This window comes from Meleagris gallopavo, chromosome 26 (genome assembly GCF_905368555.1).
Source record: "Meleagris gallopavo chromosome 26, MGAL_WU_HG_1.1, whole genome shotgun sequence".
NCBI classification, from domain to species: domain Eukaryota; kingdom Metazoa; phylum Chordata; class Aves; order Galliformes; family Phasianidae; genus Meleagris; species Meleagris gallopavo.
Genome location: NC_139429.1, coordinates 3039572 through 3064159, shown reverse-complemented (window position 1 = coordinate 3064159; position 24588 = coordinate 3039572). Strand labels below are relative to the sequence as shown.

Below are 24588 nucleotides of genomic sequence, written 5' to 3'. Positions count from 1 at the left end.
TGCAGCTATAAATAGAACGGTTTGGAATAAAATCTTCATATGAAGGTCCATAATTTGCTGTAGTACTAAAAATAATTTTGGTTGTTCCTGTCTGGCAGTCCTGCTGCTGTCGTAACCCCTTGGCAGTCAGACCGTGTGCTGCTGGCCTTAGCTGCAACATCTGATCCCTCAAGGCTCAAAATTTGCTGTTTTTCTTATACCTACTGGAGACTGGCTTGAGGACTTGTCTACTTTTCAGTTCTGGGAGACACATTATGCATAATCCTATCCATTCTGAGTGTAGTTAGCCAGAAGACTGCTCAGTATCCCACAAGAACAAACGCTGCAAGAAGAATGAAATACAGAAACAGGAATTCTGTGTGACCAACTCAGTTCTGTACATCTCTATAGGCAGCTCACACTTGGTTTTTTCATTGCACTTAACCTTAGAAAACAGACTTAAAGCAACAACAAACACAACCAAACAAGAAAACAACACAGTGAACGTGACCCAAATGTTGTATAAAAATATCATTAATGGAGTATCATAAATTAAGCAGAAGGTACCTAGTGAAGTAATTTTAATTAAGTAGAGAATAATAATAATAAAAAAAGTTGCTAGCATGTCTTCTGTGGCTTTTTTGTTTTTGCTGAATGGATTTGTTGCACTGCAGTGGAATACTGGCAAATGACGCTGCATCTTTTTCCTCCCCTAGGATATTTGCTGATAGATCTTGCACAGAGCGATTGCTATGAATATTTTACTTTGCTGTTCAACAGGCTAAAATGTGCTACCTCAGGAAACTATGAAATATTAATACTTTCTATTCAGCAAAAGATGAGCGAATAATCCAGGTCTTGGATCAGACATGTTTCAGATGATCTGGATCTAGATTCCTAATGCAGAAGGCTTTGTTTGGCTAATATGAGAATAATGAATTTGCATGCAATTTTCTTCTATGGTGGAGCTGAAAATTCAAACTGTGTTGTCTTGGAGCCTGATGGGAGCGGGCTGCCAGATTCCTCCAGCTTACACAGCGGGCAGAATGCTTCCTTCTCCCTTCTACCAGCCAATGCAGCTGGCGTTTTTAAGACAACTCAAAGTAGCTTGGAGAATCAGGAAAGCTGATGGACCACTTCCATTTGCTTCCCCCAGAATGCTCCCTCTGTGCAGGCAGAAGGGTCTTCTCTAAGATGAGGGTGAAGGATGCTCAGGGCCTACAGGCTGAACAGTGCAAATCTCCAGACTTGTGCTGAATTGACCTTCTGGTGACTGGGTATCTTTGGTATTTGGAGCTATGACTTGGGCAATAAAAATAGACACCAAAGTCAACAAATGCAAAAAGCCATCGCTCCTTAGATATTTTAAGGTGCAAACATTTTAAATCTGCAGGTATGTGTTTGGATAGTCGTGTTTAAATAAATCTACATGGCACAGGCCACAGGAGTTGACTGAAAACATTATAATGAGTTGATTCAGTAATCCCACTAAGAGATAGGAGCAGCTGTGACTTTGTTGCTGCATCCCTCCCATTTCATTGTGGAATTCTGAACTTCTTCATATGGTGCAGAGGTTGGCATGGTTTGTACAGACGTCAGAAACCCCAAGATTGAAGGAGAGATGCTAAAGCTTCAGACACCTGATGGTTCTTGTCTAAACATGTCTTAGAGGTTAAGGCACAAGGGATTTATTGAACATGGTGGGTTGGGCTTTGGCATCTCCATTTAAACCAGTGACAGTCAGTAGTGTTCAGTGTACCCAAGGTCAGGCTGGGCCACGTTTATAGTGGTTACTTTCATCCCTGAAAGACTAGGAAAGTTTCTGCTTCAAAGGCAGATGCTCTCCCCATATGCTCCATGCCATTTCTTTTCCAGCATCAGATTGGAAGTTTTCTTATTAGAGGATTTTGAAGAAGAACTGTTTTACAGTTTGGCAGGAATAGTGCCCTTGCTATACTGGTGATTTTACACTGGCTTTGTTGTTCTCTTTGCTTGCTGCTTCAAAGATTTTGAAAAATGTTGTGTCTGTATATATGGTAGAAGGAGAAAACTGAAGAACTGAATTTGAGCAGTGCATCTTTATAGGCTTTTTTTCTTGGTAGGGAATGAACAGTGTGAATATTCTAAATGACCAATAAAATGGGTTCAGAATCACTTTTTCCTGAATTTCTGCCTGTGGGGCCGAGAGTTGTGTTCCTTTTGCATCCAGTATTAAACACCCTGTCCTTGAAAGAAGCCTTGAGGCCACAGCTTTTCCTCATGAACTTTAATCTCTGGTATGTATTATTGCTGTCTATTGCTTGTCTGTCTGTCTCTAATGTAATCTATGTGCACTTGTCTTGGCCTTGATGGCGATGGCCATTTGGATGGGAGGAGTGGAAGAAGGAGTATGCTGAAGGTGCAGTAAGATCTGTGCCTGGCTTCTGGCCTTTCAAATGGAAGTCTCCAATCATTGCCACTGCTTCCCTGGCAAAGGATTTGCTCCTTCTTGGTCCATACTCTTACACTCTTGGCTGCGGGTCAGTAAATCAGCCATTTTGTCTTTTCAAAGAGGACTTGAATGTCATAACATCTTGTTCACTCCTGTAGGGAAACTGTTAGGTCAAGGCTGGAATGGTTGATTGAGCACCTGGTGAGGGAGTGCAGCTGCCCAGGGGGCACAGGCAAATTGTTTGCACCTAAGCTCCCCAGGTGGCCAGAACGAGTGGACCCAGGGTGTAGCCCTTCTAGGCTCATATAAGGGCCAGCCACTGAAGGGAGAGCAGCCCTTGGACCTTGGCTGCTTTCTGAAAAGGAGTGCTGTATGGTAGAGAATCCCTTCACCAGTTGGGTGAGTTCACCTCTTCTTTCCATATATAACTGTTGGTCTACTTTGCCAGGGATTGCTAATGATCTGTCAGAAACAAATTTGTTTTTTGTTTTTGTGAGCAGAGCAACTCTCCTTATCAAGCTGTTATGGATTGCAGCAGGAACAGATAGCAGTGAAGCCCTTTGTTCTGTGGTTCTGCTAGAACTCCACCAGATACAGCCTACAGAGTCATTGTGCTGCATGCAAGACTTAGATAATAGGATTCTTTCCTGAGGAAAGAAATCTTGAAGCTGGCACATCCTTTGCTGCTAGGTCTGTTTTGCCCAATTCTGTTATTAGGATTTTGGAAGCTATAGCTTTTTCTTTGTTTTGTTTCAGGTTACTCATCTGTATGTTCTCATTCCTTTTGTAAGTGGGCATTCTGAGGGGAAAAATGACTTAAGTGTGGTTCACAGTGGTTCATTGTAGAAATGTAGATCCTATGGTTGAGCATTTCTACCAGGGAGTATTGAACTGGAAACTGATGGAAGAGAAATACTCGTAGTGTACATATCTAATCTAGTCTGACTTTTGTTGCTTAAGGAGTGGCAAGTTCTGGTGTAAATGGCTTGTAGACCAAGAATTATAGAAATTATTCTAGAGATAATGGAAGCCTTGTGCTTTAAGTCTTCTGCTGTCCATGTGTGCTTTCTTTTTTTCAGCACTCCCAGGTACTGAGATGCCTTCTAGCTTTGGAGTTTTCTGTTGCCTTTCTTTGAAATATTTGTTCATATGGAGTAGGGGACACCATGGGAAGAAATGAGATGAAAACCCAGGGTCAGTTTCTATACTGAGGCAGCATATCTCAGAAAAATAACCTATTTCGTGTGCCATGGCAGACTTAATGTGATGCCTAGATGGGCTTTCCTAGGTGTTTTATTTCTCCTTTGTGAAACTGCACTTCTTTTGTAACTTATCAATATCCCTGTGAGTCTGTGAGGGCAAACAGTGTTCTCTGAAGCTCTGGATTAGTTTTGTGCTGATTGTAACCTTGCAGAAGGGGCTATGGGAGGTAAAATGGCAGAGCTGCCTACAGTGGCACAAATTCTTTCCCCTCTCAAGGAAACAGAATGTGATTTTGTACCTGAAAATTGTATAACTACTGTAAGTGTAGGGAGCGTGTTTTTAGTGCTATTAACTTATTTACCTTCAGAAATCACCGTCAGTCCTGTTACTGATGGTTACTGAAAACCCTGTGTAACTTTGCCATCCTCAGTGTATTTTAAGCCGTGCATTAACAGCTCTGTTTGCAAGGATGCTTTTCTGAGACATGGGGTGATGTGTGGAGTAGTAGTAGGCTTCTGGAAGGAGCGAGCATTGCTTTTTATAGATGAGCACTCAAAACAAGGGACTAAGATAGCCTTAATATAACAAAATTGCTTGAGTAATGGCTGTATCTGAATAGCAGCTGTATTTTGGCTTCCGAGAACAGAATCCTTCAAATCCAGGTAGACTAACCCCAAACAGTGATTATGATGTTAAGTTTGCAGAATGTCTGGATGCTCCCTTGCAGATAAACCACTGCTGGCTTTGTGTTGTCAGCCTGCAGAGCTGCCTGGTTAGAGGGAGCTGGGGAACTGTGCCTTCCACAGGTTTGTTTTGTTAGCTGAAGAGCACTGATTTTTGGTTCTGTGTTTGCTTATGCACAGCTGGTAAGGAGTTATAGGCAAATATAGGCAATTTCCTTGCTTTCAAGGTCCAGGGATGGCTGTGTTTGGAGCATTAGTACTTCATAGAATGTACAGAGTTGCAAGGAATCAGCTAGGGTCAAGAACAACTTCAGTAAATAATATCCTACTATTACAGTGGTTACGTGTAAAATATTCCCTGTGTAGGGAGTTACCCCATGTGTGACAGTAACCCAGGCTGCAATTTTCTAGAGTCTAAAATAGAATTAGAATGAGGGTAGAGCTTTACCACTGGAGTATAATTCCATTTAATTAACATATTTAATATAAAAAGTCAAGAAAATACTTCCCATTTGGACACTGTATGAGAATAGAAGCAGTTAGGGTAATGTAGCAGGCTGGATTTGAAGACTAAAGGGGTGTGGTAAAGTTATTCTTTGAGCGAAAGTTTGTTATTTATCTTCTAGAAAAGTGGTTAAAGTTGTTGGGAGGTGGCTGTATAACTTGGTAGCCAGCTGCTATCTTGTATATAAGTATTTCTACAACCCACTAGTAACCAGAAGTGGTGTGCTATAGCATGTCATAGTGCTGCTACTCTACATTAGATCAGATCATATAAGCTGTACCCTCTATATGAGAAGAGGGATTTTATACTGGGTATGGGGGAAAACTGTCCCTTCTGCTCAAAGGAACTAGGAGAGAACTATTTTACACTCCTGCTGTACATCTGCTGCTGTGTACGTGAGCCAAGAAGTCTGGCTGTGCAGTGTGGGGTGTGCTGCTCTCTGCTTAGATTGTTTGCTATCCAAGATAACCTGGGTTATCTGTACTGCAGTGTAGGCAAACTTCTGGTCCCTGGCTGCAGCTTTGGCTGCTGCTCTATTGGTTTATACCAAATAAAATAGTTCCCAAGAACACTGCTTGCCATCTGGCTGCAGTCTGCCCACATCATGTAAAATGGGATTGCTGACAGCTGTGTGCTCTCAGGTGTTAAAGAGCAAACACTGGGGTTTGCCAATGGTTGATTTAAAATGGTGGTAGGAAGGTGGGGGTTTGCTCTGAGAGCAAATGGTGTAGGAGCTCAGAGCTCTGAATTGGGTTACAAGTTGAGGAATTTATTGGGTTTATGTTGTTGGTTTTGATAATCTGTGGTCTTTCATGTGCTGGAAGCTACATGTCAATTCTCTGACCATAGTCTATTTGCATTATGGTTCTAAGGGCGTATTTGCTACTCTTATCTTTTTTTTTCCTTTGATTATGGTGGGCTATGTTGACCTACTAAAAACAGTCCACTGGTTTTCTCTGATGTAGATCAAACAAGTCAGTCTGTCCCTGGAGACTTGTTAGGATAGGACAGAGCATTTCTGATGGAACTGGAGCTCGTGTATTGGGTGCTGTAGTGGACTGTGGTGAAAAGATGCAGATATGTGAGAGTTTCAGGCTGCACCATAGATTTTTGACTTGATTGCAGTTGATGAGAACTGTAGTGTCCAAACCCCTAGGGCATGCTTTCATGGAAGGGGAAATTGGTCTGTTGTCATCAAATTAAAATGATGTGCAAAAGCAAAGAAATGTGATTGGAAAAGAGAATCATATCAGTGCTGTGACTGTTATTTCTTCTTATGGTGGATGAGTGATACTGTAATCAGAGGTAATCCTATGCTAGAACGATTACCCATTAACCTGGTGTAGGTCAGTATCTGTTTCTTGTGTATGTCAGGTATGTAATCCTTGCACTCTAACCTTTCTGATTCTGGAAACAAATACTTTCTCCTAAAGAACTGCAGGTATGCTGCAGGCGATTGGGAAACATGCATGAAGTCTGAGCACCTCTAAATCCATCTGTAAGTGGAGGAAGTATAAACATTCAGACCTGTTCATAGTATGATTCAAACCAGGTAACAAGGAGGGATTAAACTTGTTTAGGCACCCTCATGGCCAGCAAACCTTTATTATGCTGATGCCAGGTTTTCTTTGTAGTTTCCCCATCTGCAGCTGTTTAGCTGTTCTGTTTGTGAGGGGGATGCTGCTGGCTTTGCAGCCTCTTTATCATCGTGCCTTTAAATCTCTTTAAGATCACGTTGCAAAATCCCACCTGATTTAGGAGAGGAGCAGCGCTTAGCATGGATCGGAAAGCAGAGGGAAAGGAAGATCCCTTCAGAGAGGCATTCCTGCTTCCTACCCTGCAGCCAGAGGAGGGTTAACGAGGCACACCGCTCCTGTGCGAGCAGCCTATACTTGGCAGCGAGAGATGAGCTACAGCACGAGGGGAGGCATGGAGCAGCTCCCAGCTCTGCTGGCTGCCTGTCACTGACCTCACACCTCCACAGAGAAGGGTCTCCTCCTCCCCAGCCCCCATCCTGCCCTTCTGTGGGGATCGTCTTCTCACCCCGACACGTCGGGCTCCAGCACTGCGAGGCTGCTGGCTGATGAATGGGTGCCCTCTGAGCAGAGCCAGGTAAGAGCCGTGCTCCTGTTGCCTTACTCTTGTCCCCGTGTGGCTCAGGTGATGCTGGGAGTCACCGGCAGTACTGGGTTTTGATGGGAAGCAGGTACATTGCTAATGGTTTAGTGTGTGTGTATGGGGGGGGGAAGTAATAATAGAGATGTTTGGGGATATCTCTCCTCTGGAGGTGTCCAGGAGGGGATCTTGTGTCATTTTGTTTGGTGTGTTTCTTCCTTGGAGCAATAGTAAAGCTATTAACATGGACTGTTGAAAAAGCTGTGATGGGGGAGATCAGCTCATGTTCAGAGGGATAAGAAATTTGCTTACTTTTCACTAAATTTTTTACAAGATTTAACTGTCTGAGATGCATCTCTGGGAGTCCCAGTCTTAAAATTCTGAACACCACATAAGAATGGAAGTAGTGTCCCATTGCACAGGAAGGATGATATTTTCACACAGTATATTTAGCAACACGGTATTTTCTGGACCTCCTGGATATTGCAAAACACTTCTGCAGATAGTGCTTCAGTTTTAAAACCAAGCTCTCCACTCCCTGTTCTGATGCTTCTTATTTCTGTAGATATTTTTTTCCTCTCATTTCCTTACTTAGTTTATTTATAACCTAAAAGGTTTTAAGTATGTGTTCTTAGTCTGCACATTGAGGTGTTTGCCTGAGAAGCAGAGTGCTGAATGTGAGTTTGCAGGCTGCTGGATGCAGCAGGTTAGTCCAGCCCTCTCATTTTGAGAAAAGCTCTTACAGGAAAGGATCAGCCTTCACAGATAGCTCTTAGAATGAACTGAAACAAGGTTGTGTATATCCTGTATAATTCATTTCTATACACGTGTATGACAGCAGGTGTTATTTAGAGCAGTAAATGAGCAGTTGCCCAAATCCTTGGCTGGGAGCATGAGCAGAACTAAGCAAAGATTTGGGTCACACTGATTATTGGGTGAATATACGCAGGTTGTAAGACTTAAGCCTTTCTCAGAAGCAGATATTAGGCCTTAAATGGTGAAAATGTTAATCTCTGTCGGTAGCTCGTTGTGGTTATCTCAATATTAGACCAATCTTTTCAAGTGGAGGGGAAGTAGAGGACACTTCAGAAACATCAGCCCTGTGTGGTTATGTGGGTTGGGTGAATGCAGAAGTTACAAACTTCATAACCCATTGCAATTCTGATTGACATTTCAAACTGAAAAGCAGGCCAAGGTTTGACTTAAGGTCTAGGAGGCATTCCACTCTTTTCTAGGTGTTTTCCATAGAGGAGAGCAACCTTGAAGAAAAATATCTTAAATTTTTGGGAGCTGAATGTACAGACTTCAAACATCAAACTGTGCCCTATAGTTGTGTTTGGTTTAGTCTTTGTTTTGCTTGAATTTCATGAAGAAAAAAGAATTCTACTAAAGAACTGTAGCAGAAATGTAGTTTGTGACCTAGATGATCAGTACCAGCTGTAATGCTCACCATGGGATGCTAACTAGCAAGTGAATTCTGCAGCTAACTGCTATTTATGGAAAGACTGTGCTTGCTGCTGAAGGGCAGAAAATGCATTATTCCAATTATTTCCATCTTGAAGAATTCTGAATCTTGGAGGTGACCATGTCATTCCCTGAAAGCAACCTTGGCTGCATGTAGAGTGCAACTCCTCATAGTCAATACTCGTAGTGTAAATTTGGCTGCACTTCCTGAAAGGCTTCATTTACAAAAGACAAAGAAGTCATATTTGACTCTTGTCTGTGAAGTACTGGTGCTTGTAGCTAGATTGTAACATGCCTAAATTGGAAGTGAATATCAATGAATTCCAGAACTTGTCCAATATTGCTCTTTAGTATTTTCAAAGTACCTGTTGCTCATCTTTTAAAATCTATAAACATGTCTTAAACTGTGACTATATTCCTATTCTGTTAGTTTGTTTATTTTATGAACAGGCTTCTAAAGCCAAGCTTTTCCCTCGTGTTCAGCCAAATCTGATAGATATCGTATGATAGAGGTGCTGGGATTCTGGATTCTTGCTTAAGGAAGAATCTTAATCTCATTTGGGATTGGGTAGTAAGGGAAAACAGCAGCAGGGAAAGGTTCTGTAGGAAAACAGGAGAAACTAAACATAATCCTAGCTGACCTGAGGAATGTAATCATATGCATGAGTTTCATGGCATGTTTTTTTTTTCCTTGGGATTAAAATAAGTAAATTTGTTGACTAATTGTAATGCTGTTCTTGACAACATGCATTTATTTGGCGTGCTTGTGCATTATGTTTAACAAATGTTCTTCTGTGTTACAGAGCTAGAACGCCTTCTGTTTCATATGCCTTCAGGTCATGCATGCTGCCTTCCCATGAACTTGTGGACTGTGTTTATCATCCTCCCATCCCAATACATCTATCTCAAACTGCTTCATGCACAACATAAACATGAGTTTACTGATAAATGACTCTGGAAACAGAAATATCTCAGGTTTCAGAGCAGTGTTGCATACTGCAGTGAGATCCTACAGAAATGAAATGCAGTATTTGAACTCTTTCTGTGCTCTGGTAAGTCTTGATTGGGGGAGCAGATGCAGGGTGAAATCGAAGCTAAATCCTGAATTTCTTCTCTATATGATGGAAGTCAGTAAGCAGACCAACCTGGGTCCTGTGTGCAGTCAGTGACTTGGTATATATGCTGAATTTCACAGTGTTTTGTATGTTAAAATGAATAAGAGTGAAACTAATGATGATCCTGAAATTGTAGTCCTGTAGTCTGCAGTCCAACTCTTTGCATGGCAGCTATGGCCCAGCCTGCTGTTCTTCTGGAAGACGAACAGTGGGATCTGTATTGTAAGCCTCATTGAAAGAGGAAACAATTGGCTGGTTTAAAGAGTTAGCATAGGATTCCTGGAGGTTTGAGCTCTGTCGCTGTTCTATTGCTGACTTCTGGAGTGACTAAGCACGTCACTTGAGGTCAGCCATTGTAATAGTATGCTGATATGAATGTCTGAATGCTGTAGATTGTATTAGCCTTGCTGGTCCTCGACTTCCAGCAGGCAAAGCAAGTGTGATATATCCTAGAGGGTATTGTAATGCTAAATACAGGCTGGAGAAATTCTGTAGTTGTAACAAGAGCCAGTTAAGCATCTTGGGTAGTTAATAAGCTAGTTTTAATTGCTTTCTGGCTAGTGTTTAGAGTTCATCTTTCTGTTGAGTGCAAGATATAATTCTCAGAAGTAACCACTTTTGCTTGTGTGATCAGTGACTGCCTCTAACATGTCCCATATTGCCCACCTGAGCTTAGAATGTTTTCAGACAGCTTGCAGTGACACTACTGCATCTGGTTGGAAGACTTGCCTTGCAAACTCAAAAGGAAGTGGTAGCCCTGCTTGTTGCTGTGGCTGGGTGGATGGACCTTGCAATGATATAAATGCACCTTCTCTTCCATGTGAGACAAATGGATCGTATAGGTCTTGTCTCCTGTCTGTACTGTGTTGGAATGAAGAGGGATTGAAAATGCTCTTCAGAGATCGTTATGACTGTGTTCAGCCCTGGTGTGATCTGAAAGAAGTTAATGTAAAAGAACAAGCTGTCGTCTCCCCCTGTGGTGCCACGCTCATCATTGTGACACATGACACAGTAGAAAGGGCAAAGCCCTGCGAGCTGTGGAACCTTGCTGCCCTTTTGGCCCCTTCAGCAAAGAGGGAACACATCCCAAGAGGAATGGTTTACCTGATCTGACAGGCCTGGTTTTCAGGCTAACTGTATAAAATGTGGAACAGAGCATGCACAGGGAGGGAAGATGTCTTCCCACGTGCCTTGCTCATCTCATATTGAACCAACCAGGTGGCTCAGAAAGAGAAACTGCTGTTTAGAGAGATCTTAGCTTGTGGTAAGGCAGGGCACAGCTGGGTAGAGAAGTGAAACCAATTCTTGATGTGCTGGTGTAGGCTGCAGTGCTGATTCAATGTGAGATTTCTGCAGCCTTCTTGCACACATTTCCATTTCTAACTAGGTCACTTGCAGTAACTATGCCTAGCTAGCAGGCCTGGTGACTGCAGTGTAGCCACACATCCCCTTTCTGTGAATATGAGCTTTCCTTTTAGCATCTCCCATGCAGAAAGTCTGCAGGGGTCTCAGGTAAGTAATAAACATTACTTGTGTGCTTGCATGTATATTAGGTTATTGGATAATAAAATCTCACTCCTGGAACTGTCTGTTACTCTTTCCTTACACATCTCACCAACTCTGTGTCAGGGGACAAAAATACACTTAAGTGTTATCAGATAATTGAAATGATTGATTGAGGAGTGGCTCTGTGCTGGTGAGATTTGAGAGGAAAAGCACAGCAAGTCCAGCTAATGTCTTGTTAGTTGGCTGAATTGGGTGTCCTAGGAGAGGGCACTGCTGGGTTAAGGTATTTTTTTTTTCCTGCAAATATTCATGATCTTTTCACTTGAGAGTATTTTCAGAGTGTCTGTGGGTGCTACAAAGACAAGGAGTTTGAACTAGAACAGGAGCTGGAGGAAGGTGGATGAGAGGGACTTGTTCCATCTCGAGTTCCTTGGAACAGTGATATAAATATCTGTGGTTGTTTATATGCAAGGAGCAGTGACTATGGGGCTTAAAAGGAGCAGTGTGTTTGTGGTAGAGCTTTGACAGGGCAGATAAGCTTTTTTTTTCTTATTTTTTTTTGAGCTGATAAGCACCTAAACCTAAACTAGGCATCAGCTCCAGCTTGAGTTTATCTCCACCCAGTGCTTAGTACTGTGGAGTCAGTGATGTGATGAGGTGGTGCACAGGGTGTCTGATCTTAAAAATAGGACTCTATGCCAAGTAAATATTACTGTGAGCAGGGGAGCAAACAGGTTTTAGCCCTCAGTTGCTTGGAAGTCTGAAATCTTCTCTTCTGATGCAGTTCTAAAGAGATATGAAATATTCACATCCAGACATGCATCAAAGCAAGGAAAACTTCCTGCACGTTCCCTCCTACTGTGCTGAGACTTGAGTAAATTGAGTACTTACCAGTAAACAGGATGAGGAAATGTAGCCAAAGGTGTGTTTTTTCTCTTGACCCCTGTCTTTCCTTTTTTGCTCTGTTTTAGAATTACAGCATCCGATACTTATAAAATCAAATCAACTGTTACCAAACGCTACAAGTCCACCACCAAATAATGTCCCTTAAGTTCCACGTCCAAATGTCCCCAAAGAACCTCTAAGGATGGTGACTCCATCTCCCTTGGCAGCCAATTCCAATGCGTGACCTCTCTTTCTGGGATGAAATTCTTCTTGATATCCCACTTAAACCTCAACTTCAGTATGTCTTGTTGGCACACCTTTCCTCACACTTCCAATCTTGGTGCTGAGTTTGCCTGCTATGTTTAAAAAAAGCAACAGTGTTATGAGTTTGCCCTGCAAACATGCATTCTAGGGGGAGAAATGAGAGTTCTGTTAGACTTGCTCTGTTGATTTTCAGTGTTGATGCTTTGCCCTGGTGCTTCTTTCTAGCCTGTGGGCCTCAATGCTTTTATACTTTCTCTATTCTACATATGAGGAAACTAGTGTAGAGAGAGGAAGAATTAGTTGAAAGGTCAGATTATGAAAATTACTTGGATTCTCTTTTTTTTTATACTTTCAGGTATTGCTTCCATATCACTTGCAGCTCCTTTTAGTTTCCCATTAGGGTGTCCAGAGCTAGATTCTTTTCTCACAAGGTTATGGACTTCCTTGGGTCACTATCCCTATAGGGTGTTTAGAAAAAACATCTAGTGAACTTTACTTTAAAATATTTGAAATGTCTATGGGATGATTTCACAGTCATGCCTTGATGTGTGCACAACTCTGTTTTGTAATTCTTATCTTCCTTACTGTTAGTTCTGTCATTCTGGTGAAGTGGGGATAGAACATGGACTTCCTGTAACCTCATCCTGAGTGTTCAGAGCATAAATGCTGCTCTACTAAAGAATGAGAATTTAGTGGATTAGTGGAGATTATGCTTAATAGCTTGCTAGTAGTTGTGTACTCAAAAAGAGCCCACCAATCCACCTGGGCAGGATTACCAATAGACCTGTTGTGTGAGAAGAAATTTCAGGGCTTGGTGCTTTGACCATGCCAAGTAACTGTTTCTTTTCACTTAGGGTTTTGGAAGCTTTTTGGGAAAGTGGGAGGCAGGATGGAAAAAATCAGCAACACTGCATTACTCCTGGTGTGTGACTGTTCACTGGACACAACCATGGAAAACATCACCCTGTTAATGAAAAGCATGGGAGAGACTGTTATTTCCAGTAACCAATTCCACCTTTTGTGCTGGGAAATGGTTGTAGGAGAATCTGTTTATGATCACCGGGGTGGAAACTGCAACCTGGATCTAGATACAGATTTTACAAATGACCCTGATCCTTAATTGTGCTACAACTCACACCCCTCTTCTACCTTTCCATCCTGAAGTTCAGCTGTGTGATGACTGAAGGAAACCTCTGCTTAATTCCCTTAGTTAATTTTTGTCCCATTATTATCTTTCACACCCTGGAGACCTCCTTAAGCAACTTGAGTTGTGTGATGTTTTACGGTGAGTCATTGCAGTCTCTCCATAGCTGTCATCCAGCCAAGATGTTGTACACATTCAAACTTATTAATCTAGTGGAGAAACTGATGAATTGGGTGATTCTTTTGGAGCATTCTTTGTTTCTCCAGGTTTCCTCTTATCTTCAGATATTTAAACTTCCCTGGCTCTGAGGGTACCCAGTATTTCTACCAGTATTTAATGCTCAGCTTTGACTGGTTGGTGAGATAAAAATCAGTAGGCTAGAGAAACAAATTCCTCAGCTCAGGGGAATTTGTACTGCTGAGTTACATGATTCTATAATGCTTTCTACTTGGCTAAGTTGCCTTGTTTCTTTAGCAGTGTGTTTACTTATATTGCAATATTAGTCACCAAATCTGTGCTATCTTCTTCATTGGCTTTCATTTTAATTTCTATATTGTACAGCATAGGAAACCAGTATGTAATATTTGTCATGAACTTCTCTCAACTGAACATCTGCTCTTAGCCAAAGAAAGCATTAGGGATCCAGGCTGGATAGGAAAGAAATAAAAAAAAGTAAAATAAAATAAAAGTCCTGTTTTGTGTTAGAACTGTCTGTCAAAAGACTTCTCCTTTGTAGCACAAAGGAGCAAGAATGAAGTGTGACCAGTGTGTATGGAGGCTCTGGGCTGCCTTGGTAGCCCAATGAGAGAGAAGCTCCTAGCCTTATGATGAGACTTTGTGGTACAAAGGCAGTTTTTCATTTAGAAAAGCCAGATGAGGGCAAAATGGGACAGCAGCCCTAAAGGTTTTCTCTTGGAACTTCTGGAAGGCAGCAGTGTGCATTGTGAGTGTTTCTGCCCATGCTCTGCTAGGAGACTCTTTGTCTCCTGTGGGTTTTGGCAGCTTCTCAGAGCTGTCTGTGCAGCTCAAGTCAGGAGGAGCTCTGTATTCATGTGCTGCCCATGTGCTAAGGAGCCCATAGAGGTCTGGAACGTCTGCTCTATTTCAAAGACCATGCAATGTTACAGCTGGAAGGAGCAGATCAGGTCAGTGCTTCCTCTGACCAATAATAGAAGAAACTGAGCCTGACCAGAGAGAGCTGGGTGGTGTGAGTGACCAGTTGGTGTGTGGGAAATGCATGTGAGATAAGGGTCATCCAGAGAAGAAATAAGTGTTCTTGTTCTGTTTTCTGGTGGCTGACGTTGCCTTTGAAGGCAAATCTTTTTTAACAGATCTAGTGTTGTTCTCCAGTTAGCAGTCTCCTTTGGCTTCACCATCAAAATGTCAATTAATACCAAACAGAAAATCTTCTTGAACTTGGAAATGAGAAAGTGTTTCAGTAGAATCTATACTCAGGATTGGGTGAAGGACTTCAGAGTGTCTGTACAGCTCAGGCAACTAAAGAAACTTTTCTGTTATTAAAAAGGGGGGGGAAAGTTAACAAAAAACCTTTTGCTGAAGCTGATCCTTGAAGTACTCTGGGTCAATGTTCAGCCCCTTGAAAACCCTTTCCAAGGAAATGTGGCACAGTTATTCTCTGTTAATTCTCAAATGTAGCATAGCTTTCCTGTGATGCTGCAGTGCCTCCTTCAATCCATTAGTTTTAAGAGGTAATTGAGTTTAGCAGGTGGGTTTTAGCTTTGTTTTTTTAGTTTCCCTTCCCCCATTCATGAATCTTAAGTGTAGGAATCCAAGGAGCTTGACAGTGCTGTCATGTCAGCCTGTCATTCTTCTGTGATGTTTATTGATGTATTTACTTCCTGTTACTTTGTGAAAGCTTAAACGAAATTATTCTGGGCTGTAATTTGAATGTCAAGTGTAATTATTGCTGAGATGATCTGCTTTCTAGTGCCCTTGACTCTCTGGAGACATCCCTTCATCCTGAAGAGTGAACAGAAATTGAGATGAGGTTGCTTAAGGCCAACAGTTGTTTGTGTCCACAGGAGAGCATTTTGCTTTCCCTTTTTGCTATATGAACAAACTTCACATAAGGGTATTTAATATTAAAGGAACTGTTAGAAGCGTATCAATAACAAATGTGTGTTTTGTGGCATAACTGCAGTTAGCCTCAGGATAACCTAGGGTTTATAGCAGCAGCCTGGGGGTCAGCATCTCCAGGATTGGTTGTTATCTTTAGATGGGCAATAGTGACTGGCTCAGTGACTTCTCTACCAATTCCTCATTTAAAACAAACAAAAAGCCCAAACAAACCCCATGAGCAACAACAAGAAATGCTGAATGGCTTTTTACTTCATAAAAACACTTCAGCATCCCGTGTTTGCGTGGATCCTGTGGCCTTCTGTCCAGTGTGTTAGTGCCAGGGAAAAGAATTCTGCTGCAGTAGTTGACAGCTGACTGAAAAACTGCCAAAGGGTGTTTAGATCTGCTTTAAAATGGGAACTGGGCATCTGTTGCATTGGTTTGTGAGAATGAGAGTGGCAAAGATGCTCATCTTCAGCCTCTGTAGTGGATGGAGAACACGCGTGGATTTGGAGTTCATAAAAAAAACATTGACAAATTGGCAAAGCACCTAAGGGCATCTTGAATTACTGCCTTTTGTGATCCAGGAGTAAGAAAAGCTTCTGAAAGTATCTGTTCCTTTAAGCATGTGGGGTTATTGTTCTTCCTTTGGCTTCTTCCAGGCTGACTCCAGACTGAAAATTGAGAGGAAAACTAATCACAGCAACATAGCAAATCCATGTTAATAGTTTTACTACAAGCATGCTCGAAGATGTGTGCTGCAGATGTGTTTAAATATGAAAATGAATGGGGTAGAGCTCTGTCAGTGGCAAGTAAGCTGCTCTGAGTAACAGCTTGGCGTATTCAAATCCAAATGTGCTGCTTCCAAAATGTCATGAAAATGTATGTGTAGTGTTTGACTGTCTGTGTGCCATCTGTGTGTGTTCTAGTAAAGCTCTTCAATAACTTGTTAATCGTTCCTGTGTTGTTCCTTTCTTTAGCACCCTCTGATCGTTAGCAGGATTCCTCAGATAATCTTATTCTTAGGGGTTTCATTCAGCTAGATTATTTTCCTTGGCTGGATCTCATGTCTGAGGAGGAAATTAAACCGTGAGCCCTTATGCTTACATGAGCGTTTTGGATTGAGGAGTGATCCTAATTTTTATTTTTTGAGTTTTTTTTTTTTCTAGAAGGGCATTTTAAAGGGTGACAACACGGCTTCTATATACTGAAGAGAATATAAACAAGGGAATGCAAGTTAATGCATCACTGTTGGGCAGTAATGAAGTGATCTGAGGAGAGAAAGCAGAGGAGAACATAAGCTGGCAGCTTGGGAAACTGGTTAAGAACTAATTGTGCTCTGACTTTGCAGAGCTTCTTGGTGTGGCAAGGAGACAACACAGCTCTGACAGAAGATGTATTCAGAAGATACCCACAATTTGTCATATAAAAATGTAATTCAGCTTCCATTATCTTTGGGAAGGAGAGAAGCATAATTGCCCCACTGCTGAGAATGTTTTAACTTCAGACTGTCCAACATGAATGTCTTATACATATTTATACAATCTGTGTGATTGGCAGTCCAAAATGAGCAAGGCTTGTTTGTGCTTTTGAGATGTGAAAGTGGTTATTAGAGGAGTACAGGTGTCCATGGAAGCTGTATGCAGCATCATTTTATTTGAAAAGTGTTTACTTCTTAAAATTCATCTCTTTCACTCATGTTCCTGTTCACTTCAGCAATTCTTTGCTGATGTTGTTTGTTTGAATGGAAACCAAAGGCTGCAAAAAGGCAAGACTTCAAATTGTGAGCTGAGGCTGGGACTGGTTCTCCTATAATGGCAGCCCAGGTCTCAGCTTTGATTCTCTTTCAAAGCATCTACTGAAAACAGCAGATTTTCAGCTCTGACCTCTGGGCTCTGTTCCAATGAACTGACATTCACCTGAGTTTTCAATGCTGTGTTTTTCGACGGGTTGGATTTAAATCCCTGCAATGGAGAAAGCTGTCTTCTCCAGAAAAGCAGTAAATAGGCAAGCTGCAAAGCGTGGGGGAGAGGATTTAGAGAGTGGGATTTACTGCAGGATACACAAGGAAGGCTCTTCCTGAGCTGTAATGAGGGAATTTAACGTGAAGAGAGTGAGGTTTTAGCAAGCAGCGTGAGGAATGTGAAATGGAGCAAGGCAGGAAGAGGTCAGAGAATTGTCCTGAAGGGATGCAAAAACAAAACAGGGTCTGGAAAGCTCAGTGCAGGGCAAGACCTGCTGTGTGCCTTGGAACTCTGATCTTATTAAGAAAGGCCTTGCTGCATGTTAATCTAATAAAAAGGAGGAAGAGCTTTTGTGAGTGCTTTGTGTGTAGCCTGTCCTGCCCTGAGCTCTTGCTGGGGATGTCTCAGCTTTGCACAAGTTCAGGGTACAGCTCTATGGATTAAAGTGAGTTTCCAAGATTGTGTTTGAAATCAAAACTCCTTCTGGTTAAACATAATCAAAGGGAGTGGAAAAGGGAAATGAAACGGAGAGGAAAAAAAAAAAAGGGACTGTTTTCATATTTCTTTAACTCAGTGCCTCTCAACTGCACAAAATGTTTCTTTCCAAATTGGGGGACAAAGCAGCCAGATGTTGGGAAAACTCTGACTTTTCTGTGGAGAATTTGAGACTATTTAGTGTTGTTTCTATAATGTCTCCTGCACTTCACTTATCCTCATGAATGCTCGAGGAAGGGTTTGGGTCTTGGCTGAGATCGTGTTTCCTAATTAAGGAATGGAGGAGCAGATAGTCAGCTGCTTAGATAGTTTGAAATAAACAGCATTAAATAATATTGAGTTTAGTAGACTGGTATGTGCTCATTAAGGATGTTTCAATATGTTTGCTTTGGCTTCTATCTATTCTAACGCTTATTTCAGCATGAGATATTCTGTTTATGGTAGGAGTAACTGCATCAGACTCAGATGCTCTGTGCAGCTAAGTCTTACCTGTGGAGACTTGACTGCAATCCAAAAGTAACATGTATTGGTATGATTTTTCTCTTAATTTGTGAAGAAAATGGGAATTTCTGGGAAGTTTCTCCTAAACTTAGCAGTGGCATGGTGTGCTTGCTGTAACTGTGCCTATGGGAGATGTCTGTGCTCCTGCAGGGCCTGTGGCAACACCTGACTTCAAGCTGTCCTAGAGCTCTGTGCTGCCAGGTTTTGGTGCCAGCTGCAAGCAGCAGATGTTTGGATGATGCTAACCTGGTCTGCACGGCTCCTGTTTTGCACAGATGACAGTCAGCTCAGTTCCTTCCCACACAACCGCCTCCTTCACCTCCTCTGACAGTCAAGGCTCGTTTCCATGGAGCTGTTCCAGCCATACCTTAGGAAACCTTTTTTCTGTTCCCCTATAGACATCATTTGAGGTTTCCATGGAAACGTTCTGAAGGAAGGCCTGTGGTATCTTAAGCAAGTTAAGAACTTGATAAACTCCATGTGTGCTCCTAACACACATGATGGCGGTGTTCACTGCCTGATTTGTTATTCTACCTTATATTAAATATGTTAAAAAAGGCCTCAGGCACAGCCTGACTTAATCAAGCTCAAACTCTGAAAGTTTTTTTTATTAAAAATCCTAGGAATTTCTAGCAATTAATCAAATGGTGTCATGTTGTGTATTTGAGATATGAAATCATATATTTTTTTTTAACTTGTGTTGGTCTTCTGTAAAGATGGGAGTACATCCTATAGATCCATAAAAATTCTTTAAGAATTCTTTTTTTAAGCTTTCAATATTTATTTGAGTGGGAGAAATGAGGTAACTCATTCACTGTGAGTTGTTGAGAAGTTGTCAACGGGCAGCAGCATCGTGCAATTTAGGAGAGCCAGCAAGTGGAGGTCATCGGTGGTAGAAGATGCACAGAAATGAAGAAGTGACTGCTGAGCTGTAATTGCAGACTCTGATCCAAGGGGCTGCGTGTGATGGGGTTGATGCAACAGGTCTGGATGATAGAACTGGTCAGAAACAGCTGAGGAAGGGAGATGTGTGGGAAATGACCCAAGGGAGGATGTGGAGTTAGATCTTACATGGACTGGAACAATTGTGCTGCATTCATCTCCCTGCCCCCCAGATCAGTCCTACATAACCTCAATTTAGTCTGAGAAGAATCATATATTTTTCACTATTGATCTTGTTTGTGCTGCTTAGGCTAAGGGTAAGAACATCCTTTGTATGCTTGCTGTACTTGTTCAGTTCCATTTGCTCTTAAGTTGATTAGGTTTTGTTGGGTGGACTGATTTTTAGATAAAATGTTGTGACTTTAGTATAGAAAGATACTTTGAAGAGCTCTAGAGATGGTAAAGATGCAAAAAAAAAAAAAAAGTGTATCACTTCAGTGACTGGGAAGTGCGTTTCAATGGTGCTCATCAAGAGGAAGATGGGAGGCTCTACTCGTGACTCACTAATAGAGGGAAGGCAGTGGGAAGTTTGAGTTTGGCTGAAGTGCTGTGAGTGTCTGGAGGTGGATTCTCAATTATTGCATTACAGAAATGCCTGAAGAAGAAAATATGCCTTCAGTCTTCTCTTAAAAAAAAAAACAAAAAACAAACAACTCAATCTTGTAGCACTTTGTATTTTTGTTACTTGCCTTTTCTTGAATTGAAGGTGACTAACATGGAGTATGTCCTGGTAAGCAATCAGTTGAACATTCCTATGCCTTTTTTGCTGCTTGGATTACTAACAGCTGTTGTTGCACACTGCGGGCTTCAATTCACTTTTTGTTGCCTTGTGTTGTCACTGCAGAAGCTTGAGAATCTCTTGATCAAGTTCCCTTTATTTTGTGCGCAGTCACTTGCTATCCTTGGCTTCTAAACTTAGACCCATGAATAATTTGTAATCTTTTAAATGATCTTTGCACAGTCCTGCATGTGCTGAGTGGTGCTGTGGAAAAATGGACTGGATTTTGAAGGGAGAATTTTGCAGTTCCTTTTTATAGCTGATTAAATAGTCCCTATTAACTGAAAGAGAATCTGTGTGCTGTATGAAGGCAGCATCAGAGTAGCTTCAGAGAGGGAATGGTCTGTGCCTCCCATGTCACTTCATTTCTGGACTGGAGTTTGCTCAGGTCCTATGTCAAAAGCATAAATAGAAGAGCGTGGCTTTGTTGGCACTCCTGTATCCAGATCCCATGCACAGGAAAGCACTACCCTCAACAGGTTAGTTAGCCTTAGAAGGCTAATTAGGAAGGGAAATAGAGCATTGCCTCTTTAAGAACAGCAGTATCCTTTCAGAGGATTCCAGTTGAAAAGCCACCACCAAAAGCTGGTGGGTTGACAGCACAAATAAATGATGTTTCCTATGGGGAGGGATTCATGCAAGTATAGATCTTTAGTTAGGTAGCATTGCATGCTCTGTCATAATGCATACGAATGGTCGTGCCTGCATATGGAAAGTTGCTCATGTGTATGTGCTTGCACATTAGTGATCCAGCTGCAGAATAGAGAGGACAGCTGTGTTTGCAAGTCTGTATTTAACCTGTGTGCTTATTTTATAAGCAGCACCTGTGATTGAAGACTTGCTCAGGAGCCCAAATCCTGCAGTCCAGCAGTTACTTTTTGAGAGAGGAAAGAGCAGTCAGGAATATAACTTCTTATACATAACTCATATTGCTGACCCTGAAAATGATGCATGAAATCCGTAGTCCTCTCCAAAAGGTCCTCTTCATATAAAAGATATTTCTTCACATCTCTTGCTAGTGCTGCCTTCTGTCACAGAAAGGAATCTCTGCAGAGAGATTGCTTGCAGGAGGGAACACTGTGAGAGCAGAACCTCACCCAGTGGGTGCTGCAGGCCCTGGTCCTGCTTTGCAGCCACTTGCTTTCCTTCCAGCCCCGTGACAGCTGTGTAGCAGCAGTTGGTGCTTGCAGTTGCTTTCTGTGCTTGCAGAAGTGCCAGAACAGGCTGTTAACTTACTGCAGTCGCAGACAGATTAGGGCCAGTGTTATAAATGTGAACTTTGTTAGTCGTAGCCTCGTCATTTGTTTCCTCTGGCTTTGAAACTGTTCTGTGGGTAGTGGTGGGAGTGAGGGGGGGAGGGATGGAGAGGCACAGGAGATCCTGTCAGAAACTCATCCTCCATTCAGCAGGATTTCCTATGATCCTGCAATCCTTCCTGCTCCATTTTCCCCCACCTCCCTCTTTCCTGGCCACATGAGAGTCTGCACACAGTGTGCCTTTACTCCACCACTGCAGCTCTGGAAGGTGCTGACATGAACCCACTGCTGTGCTTTAGAGGTTTTCCTGATGAAGATGGCCACAGAAGACTGCCTATGTTTTCTGCTGTTCGCTTAACCCTGTAAGTGCTGCACCACCCCATGCATTTCATACTGGCTGTTTCAAATGTGTGCTGTATTGAGTACTTAGTCAATTTTAGTCCAGAAAACATCAGCTATTAAAAGGGGGAAAACCAAAAGTAGAGGATATGCAACAGTGGGTGTTGCACAGATTTGTTTGTTGTAGTTGGCTTTTTTTGGGTGCTAGTCTGCATGGAGCAATAATGGCTTTGTAATTGCAAAGGAAACTGTCGAATGAGGAGTTGTTTGCTGGTGAAATTAGTGTCAAAGTGGCTTATGGGAAAAATATTGTGATGTCACATGCCAACTTTGTATAACAAGAGTTCTTAACAAAAGTGATACTTAAGTGAGTTTATTTAAATGCTTTGGTGTGTATTTGGGATTTGAATCAGAGTTGTATTTATGTGACTGTTAGATGCTCCTCAACCCTTAAGATGAATGATTAGAACTTGCTTGGACAGATAGAAATACTCAGGAAAGTATGACAAGGGATCTCAAGGATCTTTGTATGTTTGTCTGATGGTTACTGGAATGTTCACATCTCTTAGAGGAACTATGGCTTGAATGAAATGAATCTCATTTTTAATTACACCTAGCTGGAGTTTTGTCTGAGATCCCTCAAGATCTTTGCTGGAAGGTATCCTTGTCTTCGTATAGATGTATGGCAAAGATTTGATCAAGGGTATGGGCAGTACAGGGCTAGGTGAAAGTTGTTTGCTTCCAGTGGTCATGTTGGCCCAAAATTAGCAGATCACACTGATATTAAGGGAAGTGTTATGCTATCAGACATCCAACACCAGGTGTTGGTGGCAGCCTTTGGAGAACTAAGATTCCAGTTGTCATCATCTCCTACCTCAGCTGGGCAATCTCTTGTTAGAGAATATCACATGGCTAGAGGAAACTGCTTTACATGAGGGGGAGTTGTTTGGTGGCAAATAACAATTCTACTTGAACCAGAGGCCATGCTGTTTCCAGGCTTTGCATCACTGAGGTCCACTGTCGTAGTGGGAAGGAGACAAACACTGACTCAGCTTGCATTAATGTTTGAACAGCTGTGCTGCTGTCACTGGGCAGACACTGCAACACTGAGCTCTAATTTTACATCTTCATTAGTTTTTCTCTTGATTCCCTTCCTAAAAGCGTCATTCTAAACAAGCCCTTTGAGGTGAGTTGTGGTTTTCCCTTGTTTTGTTGTTGTTTCTTCGTGTAGGTTCATCTGAGAAAGGAGTTGTTGTAAGCACCTGCTGAGGAAGTGTTCATACTGTGCCCACTTCAGTAGATACCTAACTCCTGCCGTTGCCTTAAAATACACTGATGTGGGGGGAAAAGATGACATGTCATGTAGATTCCTGCTCCTGGGGGCTGACTTCTGTGTTCAAAAGCTTGGTGCAGCTCCTCCAGAGAAGGAGCAGAGTTTCTGACTTCCAGAATCTCAGTCCTTCCTGCATGTGAATTGGCTCGTGTGATGCAAGACTGACAGATGATGCTTGTCTTTGTGTGACAGAAACCTTCTGCATTTCTTGAGCAGATGCTGTTGCTGAATCTTTGTTTCTTGATGGGGAGAGGCCCAGCCTGCCTGTCCATCTGGCCGTGCCTCACTAAGTGCTCTTTTCTTTAAGCAGGGCACATTGTTGTGATCTGAGCTGTTAGAAGTGGTTTTGAATCGCAGGCAGACAGTTGCATGGCTGTTTGTACACTTGATTGGACTGCCCATTTAAGTTTGGGGGATAAAGGAACACTAACTTCTGCACAGCACTTGATTTCCACTGAGCCTGAACACCTTGGGAAAGGTGCTCTGGGAATTCTTATCATAAAAGCTACTTGATGCAGCAGAACAAATTCCACTGAAAATTGCTGGAAGATACAGTTCTGTATTATAAAAGGATTATCTGAACAGAGCCATATTGAACCATGACTGCAGAAACAACATATGAGTACAGACAGATTCCTCCCCACAGCCCCATGCCATGCTTGTGCTATATGGATGTTGGTAGAAGTGTTAATTACTTGTGCTGTACTGTAGGATTCTGATGATAATTCTGCGTAATTTAAATAAATGCTTGATGCTCATCAGTTGCTATCCAAAGTGGTTAAACCAAGGCATAACTTAAAACCACAGGGATGTGACACCTCTGCATAAAGATGGAAGATGTAACAGATGCCATCTCTTAAGTAAGGAAAGAAATTTATGGCCCTTCTCTTTAGAAAGCAGTGACAGCTATCAGGTCTGTGGTCCCCTCTTCCAAAAGACAGAAAGATTTACTTCTTAGTACACATTTAGGATTTAAACAAAATGCTTTACTCTGAGAACTATTCAGGAACTGTTTGGCCATTGGCAGCCATGCTACTGCTATCAGTACTCTTTAAACTGTGCCTAATTATCAAGTCCATTCGTTATTTTAGACCCAAATCAAGCACTTACATAAGCTCTGTGCCTTAGATTTAATTACTGGATGTGATTCGCATCAGACACACTGATTCATCCGAAGTAGATAATTGCCAGATCCCAGTGTATTAAAGAAAGATATTTATCTCATGCCTCGCTTCCACTTGCTGGGGCTTTCTTCTTTGCCATTTAATGTGGGCCTCTTTCTGACACCTTTAAAAAGGTACTGTTGTACAGGTTAGCCCTAGGCATGCTGATGAAAGGCCCAGAAATAGCTTTTTTTTCTTTTCTTATCTAATAAATGTCATTGTTCACTTAAAACTTATACAGGTTTGCTGAGAAGTGGGAGTAAAACTGAGTGCAGGCAAGAGTGAATGGCAGGTGTATTTATAACTAATGAATAGATGCTGTGAGTATTCATTCCTGCAGAGGCTATTGACTCAAATGCTGACTCTGGGCTGAATAACTTTCCAACTAAGAGTCAACTTTGGAAACGAAATCCAATTCATGGTCCAGAGGTTTTTGTCTATTCC

General features: G+C 42.0%; 1 protein-coding gene across 4 annotated transcripts in view; it reads left to right on the top strand.

Moving 5' to 3' along the window:
* The first annotated feature begins 6869 nt into the window (after positions 1-6869).
* GRAMD1B (GRAM domain containing 1B) overlaps positions 6870-24588 on the top strand; it is a 111092-nt gene continuing 93373 nt past the window's right edge. Inside the window, exon 1 of one of the 4 annotated variants that reach the window (XM_085209382.1) lies at positions 6870-6913. In XM_085209382.1, the coding sequence (XP_085065508.1) occupies positions 6885-6913 (29 nt within the window). In that variant the 5' untranslated portion in view covers positions 6870-6884. Of the gene's footprint in view, positions 6914-10966; positions 11008-21502; positions 21672-24588 lie in introns of those variants that run through there. The other 3 variants (XM_085209383.1, XM_085209380.1, XM_085209384.1) reach the window with 3 other exon arrangements.